Source organism: Sceloporus occidentalis, unplaced genomic scaffold (assembly GCF_023333645.1).
Source record: "Sceloporus occidentalis isolate IW3139 unplaced genomic scaffold, rSceOcc1.0.p SCAF_175, whole genome shotgun sequence".
NCBI classification, from domain to species: Eukaryota; Metazoa; Chordata; class Lepidosauria; order Squamata; family Phrynosomatidae; genus Sceloporus; species Sceloporus occidentalis.
The window spans coordinates 115567-138802 of NW_028317155.1; the positions used below are offsets into that span (position 1 = coordinate 115567).

The window sequence follows — 23236 nt, forward strand, 5'->3', positions numbered from 1 at the left end:
TGGTGGTGGGTAGGTAGAAATTACTTGTTTTTTTTTTTTTTAAGTTGTTCAGCCATCTTTTCTTAAATGCTGAACCGCTATAGAATTGCATTTTCTCTCCATTTGTCAAGTGCTAGCTTTTTTCGGAAGCTTAACCTTTAGCTTTACCGCTCATGTACATAACACTTCTACAATGTTCTACATTTCTGAAACCATGACCAAAAAAATGGTTGTTTTTTTGTTGTTTTATTTTTTAGCACTTAAAGCGTTTTATTTTTTTAAGGACGTTTTAGCAACATCTTATTTAAATTGTACACGGTGGCGTATGTTGATGCATAATAAATACAAATTGGTAATGTGTACAGATACAGCAGAAAATGTTTGGATTTTTTTCCCCAATTAATCAATGAATTGCTTGCAACATATATATCGCTCTCGTGTTTTTCCTGCATATGCGTGCAGCATTTCCTGCTTATTTACTTAACTAAGTGAATAGAATGCATGTTGCTTTTGAGCCATGGCAAAATCTACATAAAAGTAGCATGGTGGGGACTACCTTTATTTAAAGGTTTTTTGGGTGTTAGATCCTGCAGAAGGGATGCTACTATTCATTCGCAATACGCATTCATGTTGACGGAGGGCTATCATCTTTTTTTTTTTTTTTTTTGCCTTGGTTTCAATTTCCACGCCAGCTATCATCATGGTGGCTCGGATTCACCTCTTATTTTGAATGCTGCAATACATAAGAAGAAACATAGTCAATTTATGGAATTGAACGTATTTTCTATTCAAATGAACTTTTGTTTAACTTTTTTCCAAGCCTATGTCAAACATATCGGGTTGATATAAAGCAGAGCTTTTCATTTTTTTACGGCCCTTAGCATGCCTGGGTTAAGCCATTACACCATTCCTATTCTTACTAGCATATGAAATATCTGCAGCCCATCCAAGGAAAATATGGGTAATATTTACATTTGTTGTATTCAGAGATTACGCAAATGCATAGGTTCAGGTCTACTGTGGATTTTTTATTATGTACTTTTAATCAAGTATTGCTGTAATGTGCAGATGATCTGTGTACATTGCTCACCAACTTACTGGCAGCTGTATTTTTTTTCTTAAAGGTATTTAATTGAATTCTATCCAATTTTAATATTTCAGTGCTTAAAATGCTAAATCCAGCTGCCACAATAATACTCTGGTACCCATGAGCTAAGACAGTAGAATGTTTCCTGATGGACCACGTTAATTTCTTGGGCACATAGACTTATTCTTTCCATCATGGAGAAAAAAAACCAGTAAAGGGTTTTTATAACATGTAACATATAAATACACCCCAAAATCACGGTGTTAGAGGAATTGTCTAGTCCCTGAGGTTCTATTTTTTTTTAATGCATATTGTGATCCGTTTTGCATAAACTCTATTTGTCAACATACTCAATGCAGGCTATGGGAACACATGAGGTAGTAAAAAGAACATGGCAGGACAGAAAAAGTAGTTCTAGAAAGATTCTCTCAGAACCCAGGCTGGAATCTGGAAGAAGACTGGTCTGACTGAAGAACTGATATCAGGTAGTGTAGTCAACGAGCAGGAGTATAGTCAAAGCAAGGGTCAATCTGATACCAGAGATGAAGTACCAAAAAGCAGGCACAGGTAGATAGTTATTAAGCTAGCAGGTAAGAGGTCAAGCTGGCCCAAGGTCCACAATGGGAGGGCAGTTAGCCCCATTCATATATAAGATTCTCATACATGATCAGTAGCAACCCTATTGAAGTCACAAAAGTGTACACCAATCACATTTCTGAAAGAAAAGCATCAATGTTACAATGGAATATGTGTGTGACTTTCAGTTGCCATCAATTTCAAAAGCCGTTCAGCTCCTATAGACTAAAATCATACATTCAGTAGATGGAGCCGGGAGAGGAATTAAATGATAAAATGGTCTCATTTTGTAACTCAAGTAATCCTTTAGTGATTAAGCCTCATTGAGTATTTGTTATTTTGGTGCTAATTTAGCATGTGCTCGTACTTAAGTATATGCTATATTGGCCGCCTCGGCGTGTGCTCTACCTCCACATTCATGAAAACAATACAGTGGAAAATTAAAAGATAAGTGCATGAGGATTGAGATGTCATAGCAAGTAAAGACAACACAGAATAAACATAATGGGAAGCATGAACAAACTCCTCATGTGTTTGCGTTTATTCATATCTTTAAATCTGGTATAACCCACGTATGTGTCAGATGCCTTAATCAGATTAGAGTCAATGTGCTCTGTCATTTGTAACACATTCATCAAATACGGAAACAGTGCATCTTTTTTTGAACTAGATGTGTCTAAGCACGCAAGTTATGTGTTTTGTTACTCAGTGGGTGGTAGGTAAATGGAATCACCTTTGATCAGAAGTGGTAAAGTGGTTAATACGGTTAACCTGAATCTATGACAAGGATGAAACGGGTGGTATAGTTCAAATCTGCCATCAAATTATATGTTTCTCTTTGTAGCAATCTTTTCTACCCCCCTTCACCTAAAAACATCTGAATCCGCCCCATTCCTCATAGAAGAAACAATCACAATACTAATCCACTCCCTTGTGATATCCCACCTGGATTATTGCATTTCCTACTAACTGGTCTCCCCCCTCTCCCGCCTTTCACCGCTCCAATCCATCCTCAACACTGCAGCTAGACTAGTCTTTGACTGTCACCATTCCTCATCTGCCGATTATATCTGCCAGTTGCTCCACTTGCTCCTCATACCATTCAGAATCAAATTCAAACTCCTGACCCTGACCTAGAGGGCCCTTAATAACTCTGCACCTCCTTATATCTCTACTCTCCTTTCCAAATACGCCCCTAACCACCCTCTTTGTTCCTCTCATGACTTTCGTCTCTCTTCTACCATCATCTCTTCCCACCCCCGCATCCAGGATTTTACCCGTCCTGTACCCCTTCTCTGCAATTCCCTTCCCTGTTCTGTCAGATTTTTCCCCACGTGTGAAAATTTCAAAAGCTCTTGAAAAGCCACCTTTTTTGAGAAGCGTACAACCTTTCCTCATAACACTCTCTAAGCCATCTGAACACAAAACAACCTCGACGGCTCATCCTGACTCGACCAATTCATGCTCATCCAAGCAGTTCTATGCTACTGTTACTAGATTGTAAGCTCCCAAGAGCAGGGTCCTCTTCTGCTTTTGTACCAGTTTGTTATTGTTTGTGATTTTAAATTAAAAGTTTTAAAGTTATCAATGTTATTGACCATTTCATATATTGCTACTTTTCATGTTTTATTGTTAAAACCCACTGTTCCTTGGTTGGAATAGCGCTACAAAATCTGTTGCCACTATTTATAATACAGATTCAATTAGGGAATTAAATGTCCATGTAAGAAAAAATATACAGGATTACGCATTAAGGGAAGTGCCATCTCAAGAGGTTTAGTAGCCAAGTAAATAGCAGGTAAACTCCACCTATATGTCCCGTTTCCATGCTAATGAAGGTAATGCTCAAGTACACCCAGTCCTGCAGGCAAAGGGTAGAGTCTTTTTATTGCAGAGCATCATTCACACTAGTTTCCATTCTACGTCTTGGTCTGCATTTCTTGATCTGGGCTTGTCTAATTCAACAGTAACCTTCCAAATATCCAGAAAGAAGCTTAAAACATGACCTAACATATACCCAGTCAACCTGAGTTCTATTTATTTCTTTGTGGAAGGGAGGCCATAGGGAAAAAAATCCCTTATTGTCATTGTAGTTTATTAAATGTATATTCTGGTTTACAGATATAATAAATATATATATATATAAAATCTGGAATGCCCTACCCTGTTCTGTCAGACTGTCCTTCTTACTATAATTTTAAACGGTCACTAAAAACCTTTCCTCCTATTAGCCTCAACCAGCATCCTAAAGAAGCCGTACGGCGTACTCCATGCCCACCTACAAAATCAACAGGGTTCTCCATTGCACCCTCCCTACAATCAGTTTATGTTCACCCAAGCAGTCCTCTCCTACTGTATCACTTCCACCTGAAATACCCAATAGATTGTAAGCTCACAGGAGCAGGGCCCTCTTCTTCTGTACCAGTAAAAGCGGTTAAAGCTGTCATTTTAAGTTACAAAATACTGTCATGTTTCCTAACTGTAACAGTGCTATGGAAGCTGCTGACGTTTTAGAATTACATGTAATGTACAACCGTACAAAAAAAGATATGATGACATTTCTTTGCAACAACAGATCCCCCTTTAAGAGTAAATGTTATAGCTTTGGGCCTTTTTACCCCCAGTACTAGACTCTAGTTCTCTAATCCTTGTATTGTGTTTTATAATCCTCTATGAGAGCTTGAACAACAAAACAGTGTGCACTTTTGATTGCTATATAAATATATTCATAATTCCAAACAGATGGATGGTCCTGTAATAACAACGCACTTATGATTCAAGCAGCAGTGTGTATTTTCCAAACCACAGGCTTTACACCTATATATATATATATATATATATATATATATACCGAAATCCTATAAATAGTTTAGAATTATACTTTAAATATAAATTGCTTCATTAAAATACATTCTGATTGGCCTGATGTGTTACCTCTTAGGGGTACAGACCAAGCATTGAATTTGTTTTAAAATTCAGAAATACTATTTTTCATGCTAGAGACAGGATAGAATAATAAAAAAAAAAAAATGCTGTAGATAAGTTGTTTTATGTTTGATATATACAGTGCATTAAGGCCATTACCCTAAAAAAAACAAAACCCTTTTAATATGTTTGTGTTAAAGCCGTAAGGCTGATATTTGCAATATTTGGGCAAAACTACATGTGTGCTGTAATGGTATGTTGCGTACCCTTTTCAATAGAAGCCTCTACGCTGCGAAACTGTCCAGGCTATCCTGGCAAATTTGGGTCTGTTAGCAGCTATGTAGTAGAGATACAGGTGACTGCTGTCTTCACTATAACATTCTAGATGCCATGTGGGTTTTGTTCAGACATGTTTCCTTACTTACCTGGATACTCCATAAATACTTGAAGAGTCTGGAAACCATGCGCTGAGAAGGCTGCAAAAATGTGTGCCGTTAAAATCCTACCAATGCCTGGTCAGTAGTGTCTGCGTTCTGTGCGTTTGTCATGGTTTCTGTAACCACGTCTCTGTTATAGTATATGGAATTCCCATGTTTTCTGTAGGTACGCTTTAGTTTCCTACATTTGTTCATACTTTATACTTTTTTTAAATGGATTTTTATATCCCTTGTAGCCACTTTTAGTTGTAAATGTGATCTACGATGTAACATTAGGTGATGAATTCTTTGTTGACACAAGATAAGAATCTATAAACAGAATTTCTCCAAAGAATCCCATATGTGTTTCCTAACACCAGGTGGATCATGGATGCAATTTCATTCCTGTTTTTAAACGCATCAGGACTGCGCTCTATCTATTCTTCACTAGTTGACATTTTTGTGTGAATGAAAGCTCGGGTTTCTATTTGTTATTAGGAATCAAAAGGGAATATTTTGTTTTATTTTACCAAAAAAAAAAATCTACAAGATTCATAGATAGGTTAGGTTAGTTATTATACATGTGCATGGCTAGTAAAATCGTTTTGGGGCAAAATTTTGTTTTCCGGCTGTTCGTTTCGGATGCAATTCTGAGATCCTTTTTGATTTAGTATGACATTCGGGGGGGCTTTCCCATAAGGAGGAGGTCCCTGACATGTTCTGCACTCACCTTTTCATTATAGAAGTGAAAAAAAAAAAAAAAATTCCCCTAAAGTTAGGCCGGTCAAAGAGGAGCAGCAGCAGCCGGAGCAGTATAGAGCACCGGGCCTGGGCAGGCAGACACTGGCAGATAATAGGCACATGCAGCCCCATAGAACAGGTCTGGATTTCCCCAATATTATATTATAATGCCTGGTTTTGTCACCAATATTTATTTATCAATGTAGCATAATAGATGATTGAAAATTAGAAAAAAAGTGACTTGTCCACAAATTACAGGTTTGACTAGAAGTATAAATGGCCAACTACTTTACTCAATAACAGGAGAAAAATGTCTGCTGCAGTCCCTGTAATACACTACAGTAATCACTACAACTTCTCCAATCTACCCCACAACAGTACATTTTCTGCACTAAAATAAACTATTAATTTGCAGTATGATGAGTAATGAGCTTCAATCTCAGCCTCTGCTACTGTCACTGTCTCCAACTGTCACACTCCAACTTCCATCAGTCTGTACCTGCTGCTAACGAGTTAAAATGGCGTCAGCGCATTTATATATCTAATGCTTGTCCCTTCTCCTTGTACATGCTGATTGGCCAGAGTGAAAAAAAAAAAAAAGTGAGGAGAACTCCCACAGGTTGTTGGACCCATCAATCACAGCCATTACCATCAATGAGGCCATCCCCCATTTTTTGGCTACTTCTACCTATGAGTCATTGATATGTACCGTCCTACACGCAGTCCCTACTGCTTTACCTCATCAAGGAGCGCCAACACGGCTTGTAATGGCCGCTACACGTGGCAACGAACCCAATGAATCCAGACAAATTTTTTGTCACTTTTGCAATTTGTTTACGTTGGTTTTGTGCGAACCAGACAAAAAATAAAGTTCGTATTAAAACAAATGCACAAGTCTGGTGGTTGTAATGCATCAGAAAGGTCTCTCCCATGCATTCATTTCAAGGTAGACAGGGGTTTCCAGATGTTCTGTCCAAGCACTTTTGAAGAAGCACAAAGAAACGGGCAATGTTGAGGACAAGTAGACGCAGCGGGCGACCAAGGAAGTTTAGTGCAGTAGATGAAAGACACATCACGCTTACTTCCCATTTGCTCTTGGAAGATGTCCAGCAGTGCCATCAGCTTTGCATTGGCAGAAAACAGTGGGATCCTGGTACACACATCTACTGACCAGAAAAGTCTGGCCAGAAGCAGCCTTCATGGAAGACTTGGGGACAAAAACCCATACCTCTGACGTGCAAGAAGGCTAAGCGACTCCACTATTCAGCCACAAAACACAGAAATTGGGGTGCAACAAAATGGCAGCAGGTGCTCTGGACTGATGAGTCAAAAGTTGAAATATCTGGCTGTAGCAGAAGGCAGTTTGTTCACCGAAGGGCTGGAGAGCGGTACAAGAATGAATACTTGCAGACAAGAGCAAAGCATGGTATAAAATCATAAGACATCTGACTGCTTCCTGATGCAGATCATGTATATGCGTCTGGGAAGGATGTTTATTTCACGTTATTTGTCTTGAATGTATATGTGAATTTACAGAAGGTGGGAGGGATGGTATTTAACAGCAAACTGCGTTTCTCCAGAGACACTATTTCTTCATAACAGTGACATTAAACAGAGACAGGGTCCATTCATTTATGAGAAGATACTGTATGAATCACTTAACTCTTATAAGAAGCACATAGCACGCAAGTCTGCTTAACTTTTACTGAAGGATTTTTTAACACTTTTTTGGAAGGCAATGCATTACAGTTGGTGCTCCTGTTGACCAGTATTATCATGAATCTCGCTCAACAACACATTTAGATTAAATGGATTCTAATAATGAAAGTCTATCAAAATGTAAAGTTTCTTTAATACATATGATAGCTTAACATCCCCTTTACAAGTGCATAGAAGGATTGTGATCTCCAAGAGACTTCCAATTTGATAGAACTAGCTTCTCAGATAGCAGAGGATCTTGGGTAGGCGAATACTCACAGGAAACATACAAAGTAAATTCACTATTTAGGCATCTTTTTACGACAAATGTCTTTCATATTCCTTACGTTCCTCCTTTATGCATTTGTTTTCCTACACTGTTATAATCTGTGTGTTGTCGGAGCATCTAAGTATTTTAGGCAGTGAGCAGATATGGCTAATTTTATAACATTAGCAACAATAGTTTAGTCATTCCCAGGCACTGTCTGAATCACACTGCCTGCGAGCAAACAGTTGTACAGGAAGAGACTCCTGCTGACAGCTAATTGGTAACGATAAGTTCTGACACGGAACAGCTTGTCTGCAATACCACAGAGGCATCCGAAAGGCTTCCTGCTGACCCAATGATTACATTTTTATTTACTGACCTATGTAAATAATGTGTACGAAAAATTATATTATATATCATAGTGTGCAAACAGTTTTAGGCAAATGTCAAAGTAAGAATGCTTTCAAAAGAGACCTGCTTTGAGTCAGAATAAAAAAATCGGAAGTCAAATCAATATTTAGTGCACCCACCCTTTGCCTTGAAAAATGCATTGAATCTTCTAGAAATGTTTTCACAAGGTCAGGGATTTTGGAGGCATATAGTTAGGTGTGTGATTAAACAATTATACCAGCCAGGTGCTAATGCGCATCAATTTTAATATGTAGGTTGAAACGCAATCATTAACTGAAAGAGAAAAGCTGTGTAGGAGGAATAAAACTGGGCGAGGAGCAGCCAAACTCACTAACAATGGGAGGTAGCTGAAGACGGTTTAATGTCATATGCAATGGCAAGACTGAACACAGATGGCACAAGGTGGTTTATAGTGCATCGGCATGGTCTTTCCCAGGCAGAAATTTAGAGGGGAACAAGGGCTTCCAGATGTTCTGCCCAAACTGTTTATAAAAAAACAAACAAAACACAATTTTGAGGACTGTAGACTCTGATCAGCTAAGGAAACTGAGTGCAGCCAATGAGACGCATCACGATTAGTTCCCCTTTGCAATAAGAAGATGTCCAGCGGGGCCATCACCTCAGCATTGGCAGAAATCCGTGGGATCCTGGTACGCCCGTCTACTCACCAGAGGATTCTAGTCAGAAGTGCTCTTCATTGAATACTTGCGGCCAAAAAGCCTCGAGTGTGGAAACCAAGGCCAAACGCCTCGACTGTTCCATCATGCAACAACATCAGGGAGGCATCTGTCTGGCCCCAAATGTATTCTGCCGCATGACAAACATACAACCAAATAACCCCAAACATACAGCGAAAAAAAATTTCTTTTCTACTTTTCATTTGCATTTTGTTAAACAACACAACTTTAAATAAACTTTTTTTTATTTTTAAAAGCATTTTTTCACACCTGCCTAAAACATTTGCATAGTACTATGTGTGTGTATATATATATATATATATATATATATATATCTACACACACACACATATATATTGATCCCCTTATCTAAAGTATATAATATACGCAGTGTAGATAGAGAATGTACAATGGTACACTCCAGCCAACATAAGCAGAGGACATGAAAAGGAGAAGAGTTCATACTCAAATATGCAGCCATTTCCTTGTATTTGTGGCTCCAAAAGCCTCTAGGTTATTGCTCCTTATAGAACGATCCACAGTTTTATAAAGCAGCTGTGTTTCAGGATGGAAATACAAACGCTTGCTCCGTCAGGGTAATTTTCTAGTCTCCGTGGGTCATCCCCAAAGGGATATGTCACCAAATATTCCAAAGGATTTTATTTTATTAAGATGACCTAAGTTATAACTTCCAGAGGACAGGATTCAAAGAATAGAATAATTTATGCAAAATATTTTGGGTGTTGGGAATGTTGATCCCAGCATCTCATATTGTCACAAACTCTTCAGATGATGTGTGGACATTAATCTCTGGCAGGGCCTCTTTTAAGAATCCCTGGCCTGGTCCGTAATCCAGACAGCGTTTGTTCTGGTTGGATGGCCGCCATGGACAGAGAAGTCCTCCAGGGGACTTGGTCCTCTGAATAGTGGAGCTTAAATATTGGTTACCTAGAACTACTTTGTGTCCTTGTTTGTTCCACGCAGCCAGAACAGACAAATGGAGCTCTTTGCAACAAATGTCTATTATGGGGTTAGAAGAAAGGCTGTCACACCTACTTGCTGCCATGTGAAGGGCTCGCTCGCTTGAAAGCAGATTTCTTAGATCAGCAACAACTTCTGCCAGGGGAATGCAGTCTGCATCAAGAGATTTTTCATCGGTTGGTGGACTCGCTGGGTTCCCCCCAGGTTGATTTCATGGGACTGTTGGAACAGGGAGGCAGATGATTTTTCTTCTCTTACTCCAGCAGGGAACCCGCTAGGCTTATATGCTCTAGCTCACCCTTGATGGTTTGATTGATTTACATATTTTTACCTATGCCTGTCCTAGCAAAGATAGTAAGGAAGAAATGTCCAATTTCTTAATCATCACCCCAAACTGTATCAAGAGGGTATAGTATCCAGAGCTGATCAGGCTATCTGCATACCAGACCACTAGAATTGCATTCAGACCTTCACCGGGCACTACAGACTTAATATATGTCTTTTGAAGGAACCAGATTTAGAGCGTTTGAGGCCTTCAAGCAGTCTTCTAGTTCCTGCACCTTTCTTTGTTATAGCTCTCCTTGTTCTACCAGGAATTGCATGAAATCAGATAATCCTTACATGAGAATGTTTTATACTACTACTTGCAATACTTGGATTATCTCTCTCCTTGTGCTACCAAATCTATGGTAACGTGTTCCAAAATTGTGTCCATTCAAGTGCAGAGTCGATAAAAATACAATTTTTTTTAGATGATGGGTCCACTCTTAAGCATTACAATCTACAGGTATGGTGTTAAAGATCATCAATTTCTCAAATTCGCAGTTGTCTCTTGGGAACCGTAATGTTATGCATTGTGCAGTGAACCGGGCTCAGCCAAGTATACGCATGCACCGAAAGGTTTAAATATTATTTCCATGTTTGCTTGCTTCCTTACCAGATAGAGCTACTTTCTGATGGCATACGCTTAATTATATATTTTGTCTCAAATTAAAACCAAATATTCTGCCATTTGTCGACCTCCTCTGACATGTAGACATTTCAGTGCCCAGACATGTAAGCGATATTTACTAACAGGCTGGGGAGTGCATTTTTTTTCCCTCCTGCGCTGCTCACTTCCTGGTATATATCACCGTAGCTTCCTGCTTACCAAGTGTTATTATCCCACCCAAAAACAAAAGATGACTCAAATTACCTTAACACATTTGTTAATGGTTGCAGTTACTTTTAGTAACATTTTGATTGATGACAAAACTGTCAGGTCCTGAACGCTGTGAGCCGGCACTGTCCGTTTCACTACCAAAGGCACGTTTTGCTTTTCCTTTGACCTTTTCTGTGCCAAGTTGTTTTGTTAGATGAGTAAAACTACGGTACTTTAAGCGATAATATACCACACAAACACAGTTTAGCTTAACAAGAGATACATTTTCACAAGTATGCCAGTCTTTGGTTTCTCGTGGAGCTGCTTTTGTGGGCCACAACTCCCATCACCCCTGTCAGCTTGGCTGAGGTTGATGGGAGTATTTATCCACAGAGACATCAGCCCATTTCTATTAATAATAATAAAAATAAAATTCTTATAAAATGTGTAAGTGCATCAGATTTTCCAGTGTACCAGCCAGGTGATCTAGCTATAGTTCAGCTGGCAACCTGTTGATTTAACATTTATTTATTTTGCTCCATTCAATGATAGAATGCAATATTTTTATCTTTACTTCTCTCAACAAACGTAACACATTCGTTGTGCACAAGAGGTGTCCTTTCTTAAAGGAAGTCATGTGATCAGGTGAGCAGGAACCCAGCGGATTCATGTGAATATGCATGTGGGGTATATTTGTAATCTAGGGATTCAGCTGAATACATTTTGGTGAATTTCTCTGAACGTTGCATATACCATATGTGCAAACAATGCTGAGAAACATAGAAAGCTACCAAAATTAACATTAACATTTAGCTGCTAAACGGTCCCAAATTCAATTGGGAAAAGGGAAGGGGTGTGTTCGTTTCTGTGCCCTGTGAGGTCCAAAATACGAAGAAAAAAGCCTGTGCATGGTGGGTTTTTCAAGACACTTAAAATATTTTGGTTAACTGAACTGGTTTTGGTACAATTGTACTATTTTCCTATCATAAAAAATTTTCCCCCAATTTTTTTCATTATTTTAATGTATTATTCATAGTTAAATGCTGGACTATACATCTAATGGTGTCTAAGCATACTGTGCGTTAGGAACGGGACTGGATGTAAAAATTGCCTGTGGCGATTCGCGGCCACATTATAGTTGTGTGTATCTGGTGCGTGTCTGGCAGCAGCACTCTAAAGTATTACATAGTCCTCCTGAGACACATAGAAAATTTAGTGTCAGGTGATGGCTCGTGTAGTCTACCTATTGTTTCCTATAAGACAAGCCTTAAGCCTTGTTTGATCCTGGTTCTGGACTTATGTTCTAGATAGCCTTCTGTCTATCTCAACCTCCACCGCCTCTGTCAGATAAGCTGTGAGCTGATTTTAGCATAGAAGAAATGATCAGCCTTCTGTATACCCCTACCGTGTGCATTGCTTATAGGAAGCTTGTTTATTATTCCATTGCAATAAATGTGGTATAATCATATTAATTATCTAAAATGTATGTATGTAATTAAAGGTACCTGCCAGATTATTATGTTTTATTTTTAAACGGTCAACAATTTACGCAGCACGTTTTACAATATATATCCAAAGCGTATGACAAAACTAAAAATGACCAGAATAAGACAAACTGATATGTTTGGTAAAGAGAGCCCTGGTGGTCTCTGGGACATGAAGGCCCAATAAGGAATACTAGTGATAAATAGCAGACTTCTCTTTCATACCTGGTCATCATTCTCTAAAGGATAACCCCCACAAAATAAAAAGAAATAGCATGATTAGCTGTCTGTGACACCATCAGTTGTGAAATGTTAATCATCAAACCACAAACATCAAACCACAAACATAACGGAGATGTCTGAGTGAAGCAAATCCTCGGTTGCGCAATGTTATGTGCGTAGATGGCAGCATTTATGTGTTCATAGAAGTAGATATTTGCAGCTGTTTATGTCTCAATACATCTGCATCAGCATAGCTTTACGCCTTACTGTCGGGGGCCAGTGTCTATCAGGAACGTGACTACTTTGGTTTGAATGATGCACGGATTGCACAGTTTCTAGTTCTGCATGCTACTTTCAGTCTGCCGGTACACTATAACTATACACTACATACCGCTTTTACCCCCTAGTCCCAGACAAAACCATGTGTTGGGTTAACGATAACAGGAAAAGAGGCTATAGCAATAATACAGTAAACCATGATTACATTGAATTAATATATATTTATAAAAATATTTAACCAAGCACAAAAAACAAGTGGTTTTGTTCAGCTTCTCGAATCCTGGCAACCAAAGTGATAGCAATGTTCTCGCATTTTTATCAGTTTCCATTTCCGCTGCAGGCATGAAAAGGCTAAAATCTGCTACTTTACTGTGCTCTCCATACATATTATTTTGTGTTTATCTATGTGGAGTTTATCATACCGCGTGCCTTATGTAAACCGCAGAAAATAACGTTGAGACGCACTGTATCGTGCTGCAGCTCTGTACATAACAAATAGCGCATCCTATAACAATAAGGACTTTAACAGCGAGGAATGCCCCGCACAAACCATCTTAAAACATAAAATGTCAGATTTCAGTGTATTTTCAGGTCAACAAAATACTCGTGAAGGATATTTATTAATCCTAGAGCTTTTGTGTTACTCTAGGATTCTCCCCTGTTCGATCTCATCAGGCAAACACAAGAACGAGAGGGATCAGTAGACCACCCTGAGGTGGCTTCTACATTACAGCAGCCGTTGCAGCACAATCATACAGCAGCAGACCTGTAAGTTACGTTTTTAGCCCTGTCTCCATCCATAACACATGACAAGACAAGCAAAAATAATGTGCCTCTAGAGAGTTGCTGGTAGCATGCTTCTTGGGATGTGGCCAGTTGACATAATATAGCTGCCCTACGAAGCCCTGCTGAAGTGTGGACCAACTAAACGTTTCTCAACATGACCTAGAGGCCATCTCAAGACTGCTGGTCAGCGTCTCAGAATAGAGTCTGTTGAACTGTATATTTCTCTTTATCGGTGGTACATGTTTTAGGAGCTTGCAGGTGGTAGGAACTGTTGTGCCTGTAAGTCAAATGTGCTATTATTATAACAGTCTACTTAACAAATAAATGTGCCGTATCCATATGCCCTCGTACTGATATTTATCTTGGTTGCCCAAGTATATTGGTCAACTTTGTAGACGGTATACGTTTTGGATTACTGACTGTCTCTGCCTAGTACTTTAAAAACCTCTAGAAAATTTACAGATTCTTCTGGTTCCCAGTTTTTCTGATGGAGCTGACTTTGCTCCAGAGAGATGAGGCTAAAAACCTGCACTGTGTTGGGGTACATAAGGACAGGTGTTCAGACACCGGTAGGTCTCTGTTTTAAAATAATCAAAGATCTGAAATCTCATTTTAATTAACTTATTAACTTATTTCCAGGTATCTTTCCCCGTCAAGACCATCTAATCCGTGTCCTACAGCTGTTACAAATACTCCATCGCACTCCATTAATGATGTTGCTACACCTCAGCAGAAATCTACCTCGCTTTCTCTGTTTTATAGAAAAGGTAATTTCTTTCACACATATAATTTCTATGAAATACTTTTGTCCTAATCATTCAAAATATAAGAGATTGTTCTGAAGAGATGAGGAACGATGTCACTTTTACCTCCGCTTTTCCAGCAAACTTGTTCCATTGACTTCCTCAAATAATAAAGGTGATCTGGGAAATGTGTAAAATGGAAACTTCTTGTGATATTTTTGTTACTACTGTTCCTGCAGTAAGTTGACTGAAGTTTATGTCTATATAAATCCTAAATAAAAATTAAAATATATGTTCTCTTATTTTGCTACTTGTATGATTGTTTTTTTCCTTAGTTTACCGGCTTGCATACCTAAGACTCCAAAGCCTGTGTTCCAGTCTCCTCTCTGAGCACTCTGAATTGGAGCAGGTGATCTGGACGCTTTTCCAACATACCTTGCAGCATGAATATGAACTTATGAGAGACAGACATTTAGACCAGGTAATTGTGACTACATTGTATATACCAGATAAACATGTGTAGATACGCAGCATATCGAAGGTCTTATTAGGTGGGATCTTTTAGCTCTGGTATAGGACTGCAGTTCTGTTCTGAAAGGTTGTCCTGTATATTTTGTTAGCGCTCCTCAGTAGATGAGCTTTAAATCCAGTCTTGGCCATGTACTGTATGTATAGTGAAATGATCTGTTTTTGTCTTTCTAGATTATGATGTGTGCAATGTATGGCATTTGTAAAGCAAAGAATATCGATCTGCGATTTAAGACAATTGTTTCAGCATATAAGCAGCTCACCAACACTCATCAAGAGGTAACTTTTTCTTTCCCCAGCTAGAAGAGAATGAGGTTATTTAGTCCACTGTATGTAAATTTGGCTATGATTCATTGCATCCCATTTGCCTCTTTTTCATAATGTGCCCATGAGGTGGATTTTATTGGTTTTTTTCTAATGTATTAAATACCACATATAAAATAGTTTTTCCTGTATAGTCAAACCATGAATAATACATTGATGGTGATTCAAAGTAGCAGTCAACCCTTGGGATACTTGGGCTTTTAAGCATTTGGCGGCACCACCACCTATATATGCAGTTCAATATTTAGCTATCAGATACGTCGGATAATTGCGGCTCAGGTTTTAGGAAGCACTTTTAAACCAGGTGGATTATTTCCGTGACCACCCAACAACATGGCTAGTCAACATGTAGAATTCCAGCCGCTCTGAATATGTACTGTACTATATGCCAGTCATGCTCAGTACAATATTATTTATTGACTTATACTGCACCATCATATCCCACAGAGCTGTACAATGCGTAAACAGGACATAACAAGTAGTGTATAACAACGGTAAGGAGGGCCCTGCTTAAACAATCTAGAAGGAGCTATACAATCTATATTGCACAAGAGAGTAATAAAATGTCCCCAACTCGACACTGCAGTCTCAAGGAAGCAGATGCTGCTATCTGCAGACTGGCAACAGCGAGTCCTCCTGAGCATTTGCTCCTGAAAGCCCAATGGGAATGCTTTGTTTTAGGATTTGGGAATGTTATAGGACACATTTATTCTAGGAGGCAGAAGGGAAGGAGAGTAGAAAGAAAGAGAAAACGGATAGAGGGAATGGAAGAGGAGAGAAAAGGGAAAACATTTTTAGTTTATTGAAATAAAGAGGCTATACACATGGTAAATAAAAATTGAGAAACCACCACATAAAAAAGAGAACTTAAAAGAACGAGTCTTAAAAGACTCCACGAAGGGTGGATAAGAGTCTGTCAGGATTTTTCTCTCCTTTATCTCAAAACATTTGAAATGTCCCTGCAGTTAGTTTAGGATCATCTGAGACAGATCTGAATATTGGAGAGAATACGGGGAGTTTAGAACTAGAAATGTTACTTCTGAAATTAGATCAGATTAAAATAGAAATCTTCTAGACCGAAGATTTAATTGCACTAGGAGATATGGTACAAAACCTTCTTGAAAAAAATGAATACGACTACGTTTTTATGTACTAAGAATAAAGACCAGCAGGAACAGCTGGAGATTATTTGGAGATAAAGCTGGCCGATCTAGATGATAGTTCCAGAAAAAAAATTAGAACCAGAAAGATCCCAGAGTCAAGAGAAATAAGAGGAATATTTATTAGAATATTTTAAAGTTTTAAGTGTTATAGATAAGTTTACATGCAATCATTGTATACTGAAACCTAAATCTGGGCCTAATTCTGTACCAAGAAAAGTAATCATTGTTTGCAATCATATAGAATAAACGCCCAGACAACGAGAGAAGCAACTGATAAAAAAGATTTAGAAAAAATCCCCAAATTTAAAAATACATAAAAGTGAATCATTTCAAACTAGAATGGCTAGGAAGAGTTTGTGACAAGATACTGAAGATATGCGTGCAAAAGCTATTAAGGGTAAATGGGGTTTCCCAGCTAGTTTAATCGTAAAAGAGAAGACGGTCTAAGAATGGTTTTCAAAACACAGGGAAGTGCGCTAGGTTGAAAAGAGGCTTGACACAATAACTAGTATTTTAAAGGAAAGCCCTACATGTCCTGAAAAATACATACATTGTGGGTTTAAACTAATTGAGTTGGTGGTAAATTACAGTTGAATAAAGACATGCAAAAACCCCAAAATTACTATGGTTCTTTTTTTGCAAACATTGTAAAATAACCCTGGTCCTTAAGGAGTTAGTATCGATAATTAACCTAGATCCTGTTTGCTTGGAATTCTTCTAGCTCTATTTATAGAACTTTTTTCAACGTTGTAAACACAATTGTTTACATTCAGGAAAGGCAAAGGAAAGCACAGCGACTCACATTTTAAAATCCCAGAACATGTCATTTTATGCCACTATTTCTTGGGGTCCATATGGAGTGGGGCTGCACGGTCTGTTAGTGTAAATGGGATTTACTCCCTTTTACTTTGAGCAAAAATATAGTTTACTGTTTAATCTACCTGGATTCTGTATTTGTCATGTGCAGTTAACAACTGTAAGTAACTAGTGCTTGTATCTATATTTTTTACAGACCTTTAAGCATGTATTGGTTCGAGAAGGGAAACACGACTCGATAATAGTCTTTTACAACCTGGTCTTCATGTTGAAATTGAAAAGTGTCATTCTGCAATATGCGTCAAACAGGGTGAGATATAACTACAGTCTTTTCTTCACTCTCCAATTGCCAGATTACTCTGAGCTCCGAGTGGCCCACAGCTGCCAGCCAGGTTTTACCTCTACAAAAGCTGTCACAGTTGGTATATGACATCATGTAACAGAACTCTACTTCTGAAGGATGAGCTGTGCAGGGCTCTACGGAGGCTGTGCACAGACCTTTATGGTGTAAACGGGAGATGTAACCAATATCCCCAACCAGCTTTTTAAACAGCAGCACACCAGAGAGCCTGATAACCCAACGGGGAGATCTGCTCTCCCATACCTACCTAGGCCTATGCCTGTAAATGTCACTGTGTCCCAGAACTTTTGAAAGGTTTAATTTTGTATTGCTTAATATTTTCACATTTAACAAAACATTGTGTAAACAGTAACAGAATTGTTATCAGATTTTTTATTACTTTGTTTATTCCTTTGTATAACTAATCTCAAGTACATTATTTTTCAGCCACCTCCTTTGTCACCCATACCACCCATTCCACAAAGCCCTTACAGATTTGCAAATTCCCCGTTAAGAGTGCCTGGTGGAAATAACATATACGTTTCCCCCTTAAAAAGCCCATATAAAGCATCAGAAGGAATTCTTTCTCCAACCAAGATGACCCCAGGGTCAAGGTTTGTAGCCATTCTAAGTTTGTACAATGTTCTGTTTAGATTGTGTCAATCCTTTTGTGGCCTCATACATGCTTATCATGGGGTTTTTGGTGGATATAATTGTGTACATTTTCTTAGAATGTTTGTAATTAAGTTCAATTCTAAGAAGTTTATCACTCCATAATGATTTGTTTCTAACTTTCAAATGTATAAATATAAAACATATATGTGAATAGGCTTTGAAAAAGTTCTTTTTTTTGTGATTGGAGTAGTACATGTGCAAATGATTTACAGAAATGATCAACAGGAGACATGAAACCAATACAAATATATCATCTACTTCAGGTTTCCTTCCTTGTATTCTACTGGCAGGAAAATAGTTCAAAAGAAAGAAATTCCCAAAATAGTGCAGCCTGTAAAAATATTTACCATTCAAAAGGAATAAAGGCCAACTTTTATGTGAAACGGTCAAAATAGCACATTATAGGATTTATTCACTAAACCTTGTGTTGAAGGGTAAGAAAGCAGTTTAACTGGGCATAGAGAAGTGCCAAATCCAGCAAGCCCCTGGCGCAAGGTGTGGTCAGTTAGGCCCTTATGGAATGTATTTAGATCAAACATAGGGCCAGCACAACCCTTCTTGCATTAGGAATTAGCTAGGGTTGGCCTTTAGTCATGCATCGTATCCAGTGATTGCAAGGTGACATATTTCAGCGCACAACATCTAATCTGCCCGCCAAGCAAAAGGACTGTGCAGGGGTCAGCAGCTCATTTAGTTTAGTAGTATAGTATAGTATAGCATAGTAGGTTGAAAAAAGGCTTCAGTCCATCGCGTTCAACCTTTCACACATACCTAGTTCTAAAGTTGGTCTAAAAGAAGGCAAAAACCCTACTTGGGACAATTACCAATTATGCCACAACAGGGGAAAAAAATCCTTCTTGATTCCATAGCAGCAATCGGATTACTCCGTGGATCAACCTTCTAATACGACTGTCTTTTTAGCAGTTGTAGCCCTTTATGTTATGCTGAACCAGAAAAGCATCCAGACCTTTCTTAAAAATATCCACAGTTAGATGATACAACATCCATGGGCAGAGAGTTCCATATTCTTATTTTTCTTACTGTGAAGATTGAGCTTCTCTCCATTTATTTTCTCTTTGTTCACAGAATCCTTGTGTCCATCGGTGAGACATTTGGGGTAAGTTTCCGTGTGCTTATTGGCTTGTTATATTATGTAACAAAGAGAGAGTGATCATAATTATTGCTCCAGCTAGTTTAATAATTATTGAAAACACCCCCTTGTGTATTTGCATGGAAGTATAATATAGCTTTACCATGTGACTCGCAACATTATATTCCTGCATCTTCATGAATTAAAGCCCTGGTATTGCAACTTTTCTCTCCATTCAGTCTCCTGACAAGTTTCAAAAAATAAACCAAATGGTAAGGAGCAGTGAGCGTCCCCTTAAAAGAAGCACTGATGATGGCATGGCGCCTAAACCGCTCAAGAAACTGCGTTTTGATACGGATGGCCAAGATGAAGCAGATGGAAGGTATGTGAGCTTCAAAGGGAGCAATGGAGTAATACATTTAGGTGATTTGCTGGTTATGATGGATCTCAATCAGTAATTCAGTTTAAGCTCGTTGTCTGTGAAAAATGGAGACGTTCAGATTTAGATGTAAGTGTTGGAGTGTTCTTAGTTTTGTTGCTCCTCGCAAGATGTGTTGAGGAGTTCTCATCTGTATGTATGTATTGTCCTGGGATATGTTGCTGTGCATATCATGGAACCACTAGTAACCCGTATGCACCTATGTCACGCAAAGCATAAACTCAGAACTTTACATTTGGCGGTGTAAACTAGTGATGGGACAGCAAACACCTTGGATACTCCTGGTAATGAATAATTAGTGATTAGAGGCAGATTTCAGCATGTTGTGCCCACATTTACACCAAAACGTATTGAGCTGTAGGCTACGTTATGCTCCTCCAGACATGGGGCTGCCATAACGTTATTCTGATTCATGTAGTTTGTGCTCAGTGGTATGAATGTTATCTGTTTTTGTTTTGTTGCTTTTATTTATTTTCTGTTATCCGTTTTTGTTTGTTTTTATTTATTTTAATTTTTTTATATATATATGTCTACCACTTGTGATGTTTTCCCATTGTCTTGTTTCAATGCGTATCACTCAAAATGTTCCCTTATTTTGTCCTTTAACCCCTTAAAGACAAGGGTTTTTTTATGCTATAGGATCAGAGCAATTTTTGCTCACAGTCCAAAAGTCCAAAATTAACAATTGCACTCCAAATGCCAAGTTTATGCCCGGTGCCAAATAGCTGTAGCAGTAAATAATATAAAGTCCAAAAATAGTTACCGGCACTCCAGGAACTTTCCAAATAACCACACAAACAACTTCGGTTTTCAAGTCAACGTTTCTGTCTTGTTTATTTCAGACTTTCATTTGGACTTTATATATATATATATATATATATATATATATATATGTATATGTATATATATATATATAGCTTACCAGTGCTGCTTTATTATTATTATTTTTAAAAACATTCATATAGAATTTTAGTCTGAGGAATCCTTTTAGGTATATACCATCACCCCCCCCCCCCCCCCCCTAAAGTGTTAGGGAATTGAAACTACAGAAGCCAAAACTTTCCACGGGGTAAAAATCATGTTAGTGGAACCACAAACATTGTGTCACCAAACTCCAATTAGGAAATAAATATATTTCTTGCACGCCAGCTCCAGCGTGCAGGAAAAGCTCTGTTGTTTCCATTCACTACAGTACACGTTTGTGTCAGTATAAATGTTTGTTGTACTGGTTTTAATCCATTTTCCCAGTTACTTATTTTTGCCGAGACGTTTTTCTAACAAGGCATCAAACATGTTATTCCGTGAGTGAAGCCCTCTAATTATCTGGAAATTGTGATTGCATTATGTGACTGCAGGTTATTCCGAAGCTTGTAGGCTGTTGTGACTGCAGTAACTGTATAATAACACAGGAATGTGTCACAATATTAAAACAATTGTCAGCATATTCATATTCAATACTGTATATCATTATTCAGTGGATCTTTCTCAACATGTTTTCTGATGCTTCCATTGCAGCAAACATAATCCTGGAGAGTCTAAATTTCAGCAGAAGCTTGCGGAAATGAGTAAGTATTCTCAAGTGACGCGGGGTGAAGGCAGTTCTTTGTATTGGTAAGGCACCTGTTTGGTATGATACGTAATCTTATGCTACGGTCACGGTTGTCCATGTTGAATGGTAACGTAGGGGCCAGTACAGTCTGCACATAGCCCTGCAATTATTCCGCAGCACTTCTGTGAGTCTCTCCAGTGCTTCTATAGCCTTCTGTGACTTATCTTGATCCAATCTACTGTAGAAACACATTTCACAAGTCTTAATCATACCGCCTTCTGACAAATAGAACGCCTCCGAGAAAATCACCCACAGGGACCTTTGACTAACAAAAGTATGTCAGGGAAAGGGCCAAATTACACGTGCTCTGCTATAAACCATTAGACCAGCGTGTTTTATTTTGAGTAAGACATGCCCTCCAATATCACAGGACCACATCAATGGTGACCTCCAGACCTACAAACAACATCTGAATTGCACGTTACTACATAAATAAAACTGTTTCATGCTTAGAAAACATTGCCCCTTTTTTGGCATACCAGTATACATAAACTTAATCTCTCATTTGTACGGTGTGGGGAAACTAGTATCTGATTCGGTATTGCTCCATTATACCAATATTTCAGCTGTTTTCTGCAGTAGGAAGTCTTCTCTGCGTTGACCCTACATTGGTTACTTTGGGCAGAAACCAAAACTTTTTGTAGCTGTGTACCAAAGCAATAGTTCTGTTCTGAATAATTGAAGATAAGTCCCAGTTATCATTTATTGTGAATAAAGGGACTTTCCTGCTGATATACATAATGGAATTGAAAGTATTTAAACCATGCACTTTCCTTGGTCAATGTCTGGAAATGGTAGAAGTCTGGGACAGTGTTGGACTGTGTCTGAAACAGGTTCCAATTGTTTGTCTTTACCTTCCACGTTAGGCCTAAAGACAAATGACGTGTTAATGCTGTCGATGTTGTGGAAATTGTAGCATGCTGAAAGCCCAGCCACTTGCGTGTGTTGCAGATTTTCTTACGTAATGATTTCCTCAATAAAATTTTTTTCTGCGTTACCACATCAGTATTTGTCCAAAGTGATAAACGCTCTAAGCCGTTTGTTGTAGAATTTTAAATATGTGGGTTATAAACGGCAGGACGCTCAGCTGAACATAAACCTCAAACCTTGCTATAAAAAGCAGAGTCGCTTTTTACCATTGAAAATGTTTTGAGCTGAAGGGGAGGCTTGTCCTATTTGGTGGGGTAACGAGACGATATATACTGTTAGATGTGGCCAGGTGTTTGCTTGGTTCTTTACCTGGAAGGTATTCCTTAACAGCCGGTATGGCAGGTGTTAGAAATGAGCCGGCAGTGCTTGTCACCATGGTGATTAGAAATTAGTGTCATAGCTGTTAATGTGGCCGCTTGTATGCTGATTTGTGTACGTGGTAAGTAAGTATATTAATAAACCTATACCCAGAGCATATTTGCAATGGAAATATTAATAAAGCATCTGGGGTTTGTGGCAAACCCTGTAGCATGAGGGCCATAAATGTCACTTTTAGGGATCTTAAGCACACCCCTCTAGGGTAATAAGGCTCAGGAACACTGATTTGCTTTAAAATGTGATTTATTAGCTGGTACACAAAAACACAAATCATCCCCAAGGCCAAGCTCCCATTGGAGTCCTCTCTGGATATACTTTGCTGACCCAGACTGGCCAGAGTAATAATGCGCTTCACTTTCCTGCCAGACTCTGGAAACCTCCCCAAACTGTACACACAGGTCCAGGCAGGTTTGCCAAACTTGGATCTGGGTTCTTCTTCAGGGCTTCTCCTTGACCTGGGAACCCCGGAAAAAGTCATCTCCCCTCAACAGTCTCCTGCAAACAGCTGGACATTCAGGCTACTACAATAC

The 23236-nt window shown here is 38.6% G+C and overlaps 1 protein-coding gene across 1 annotated transcript in view; it reads left to right on the forward strand.

Moving 5' to 3' along the window:
- LOC149279003 (retinoblastoma-associated protein-like) overlaps window positions 1–23236 on the forward strand; it is a 79238-nt gene that overhangs the window by 55118 nt on the left and 884 nt on the right. The window contains exons 17-25 of the mRNA XM_089501492.1: window positions 13535–13653; window positions 14311–14438; window positions 14750–14895; window positions 15117–15221; window positions 17442–17555; window positions 18033–18199; window positions 19347–19377; window positions 19590–19732; window positions 21305–21354. Coding sequence (XP_089357618.1) covers window positions 13535–13653; window positions 14311–14438; window positions 14750–14895; window positions 15117–15221; window positions 17442–17555; window positions 18033–18199; window positions 19347–19377; window positions 19590–19732; window positions 21305–21354 — 1003 coding nt within the window. The remainder of the gene's footprint in view (window positions 1–13534; window positions 13654–14310; window positions 14439–14749; window positions 14896–15116; window positions 15222–17441; window positions 17556–18032; window positions 18200–19346; window positions 19378–19589; window positions 19733–21304; window positions 21355–23236) is intronic.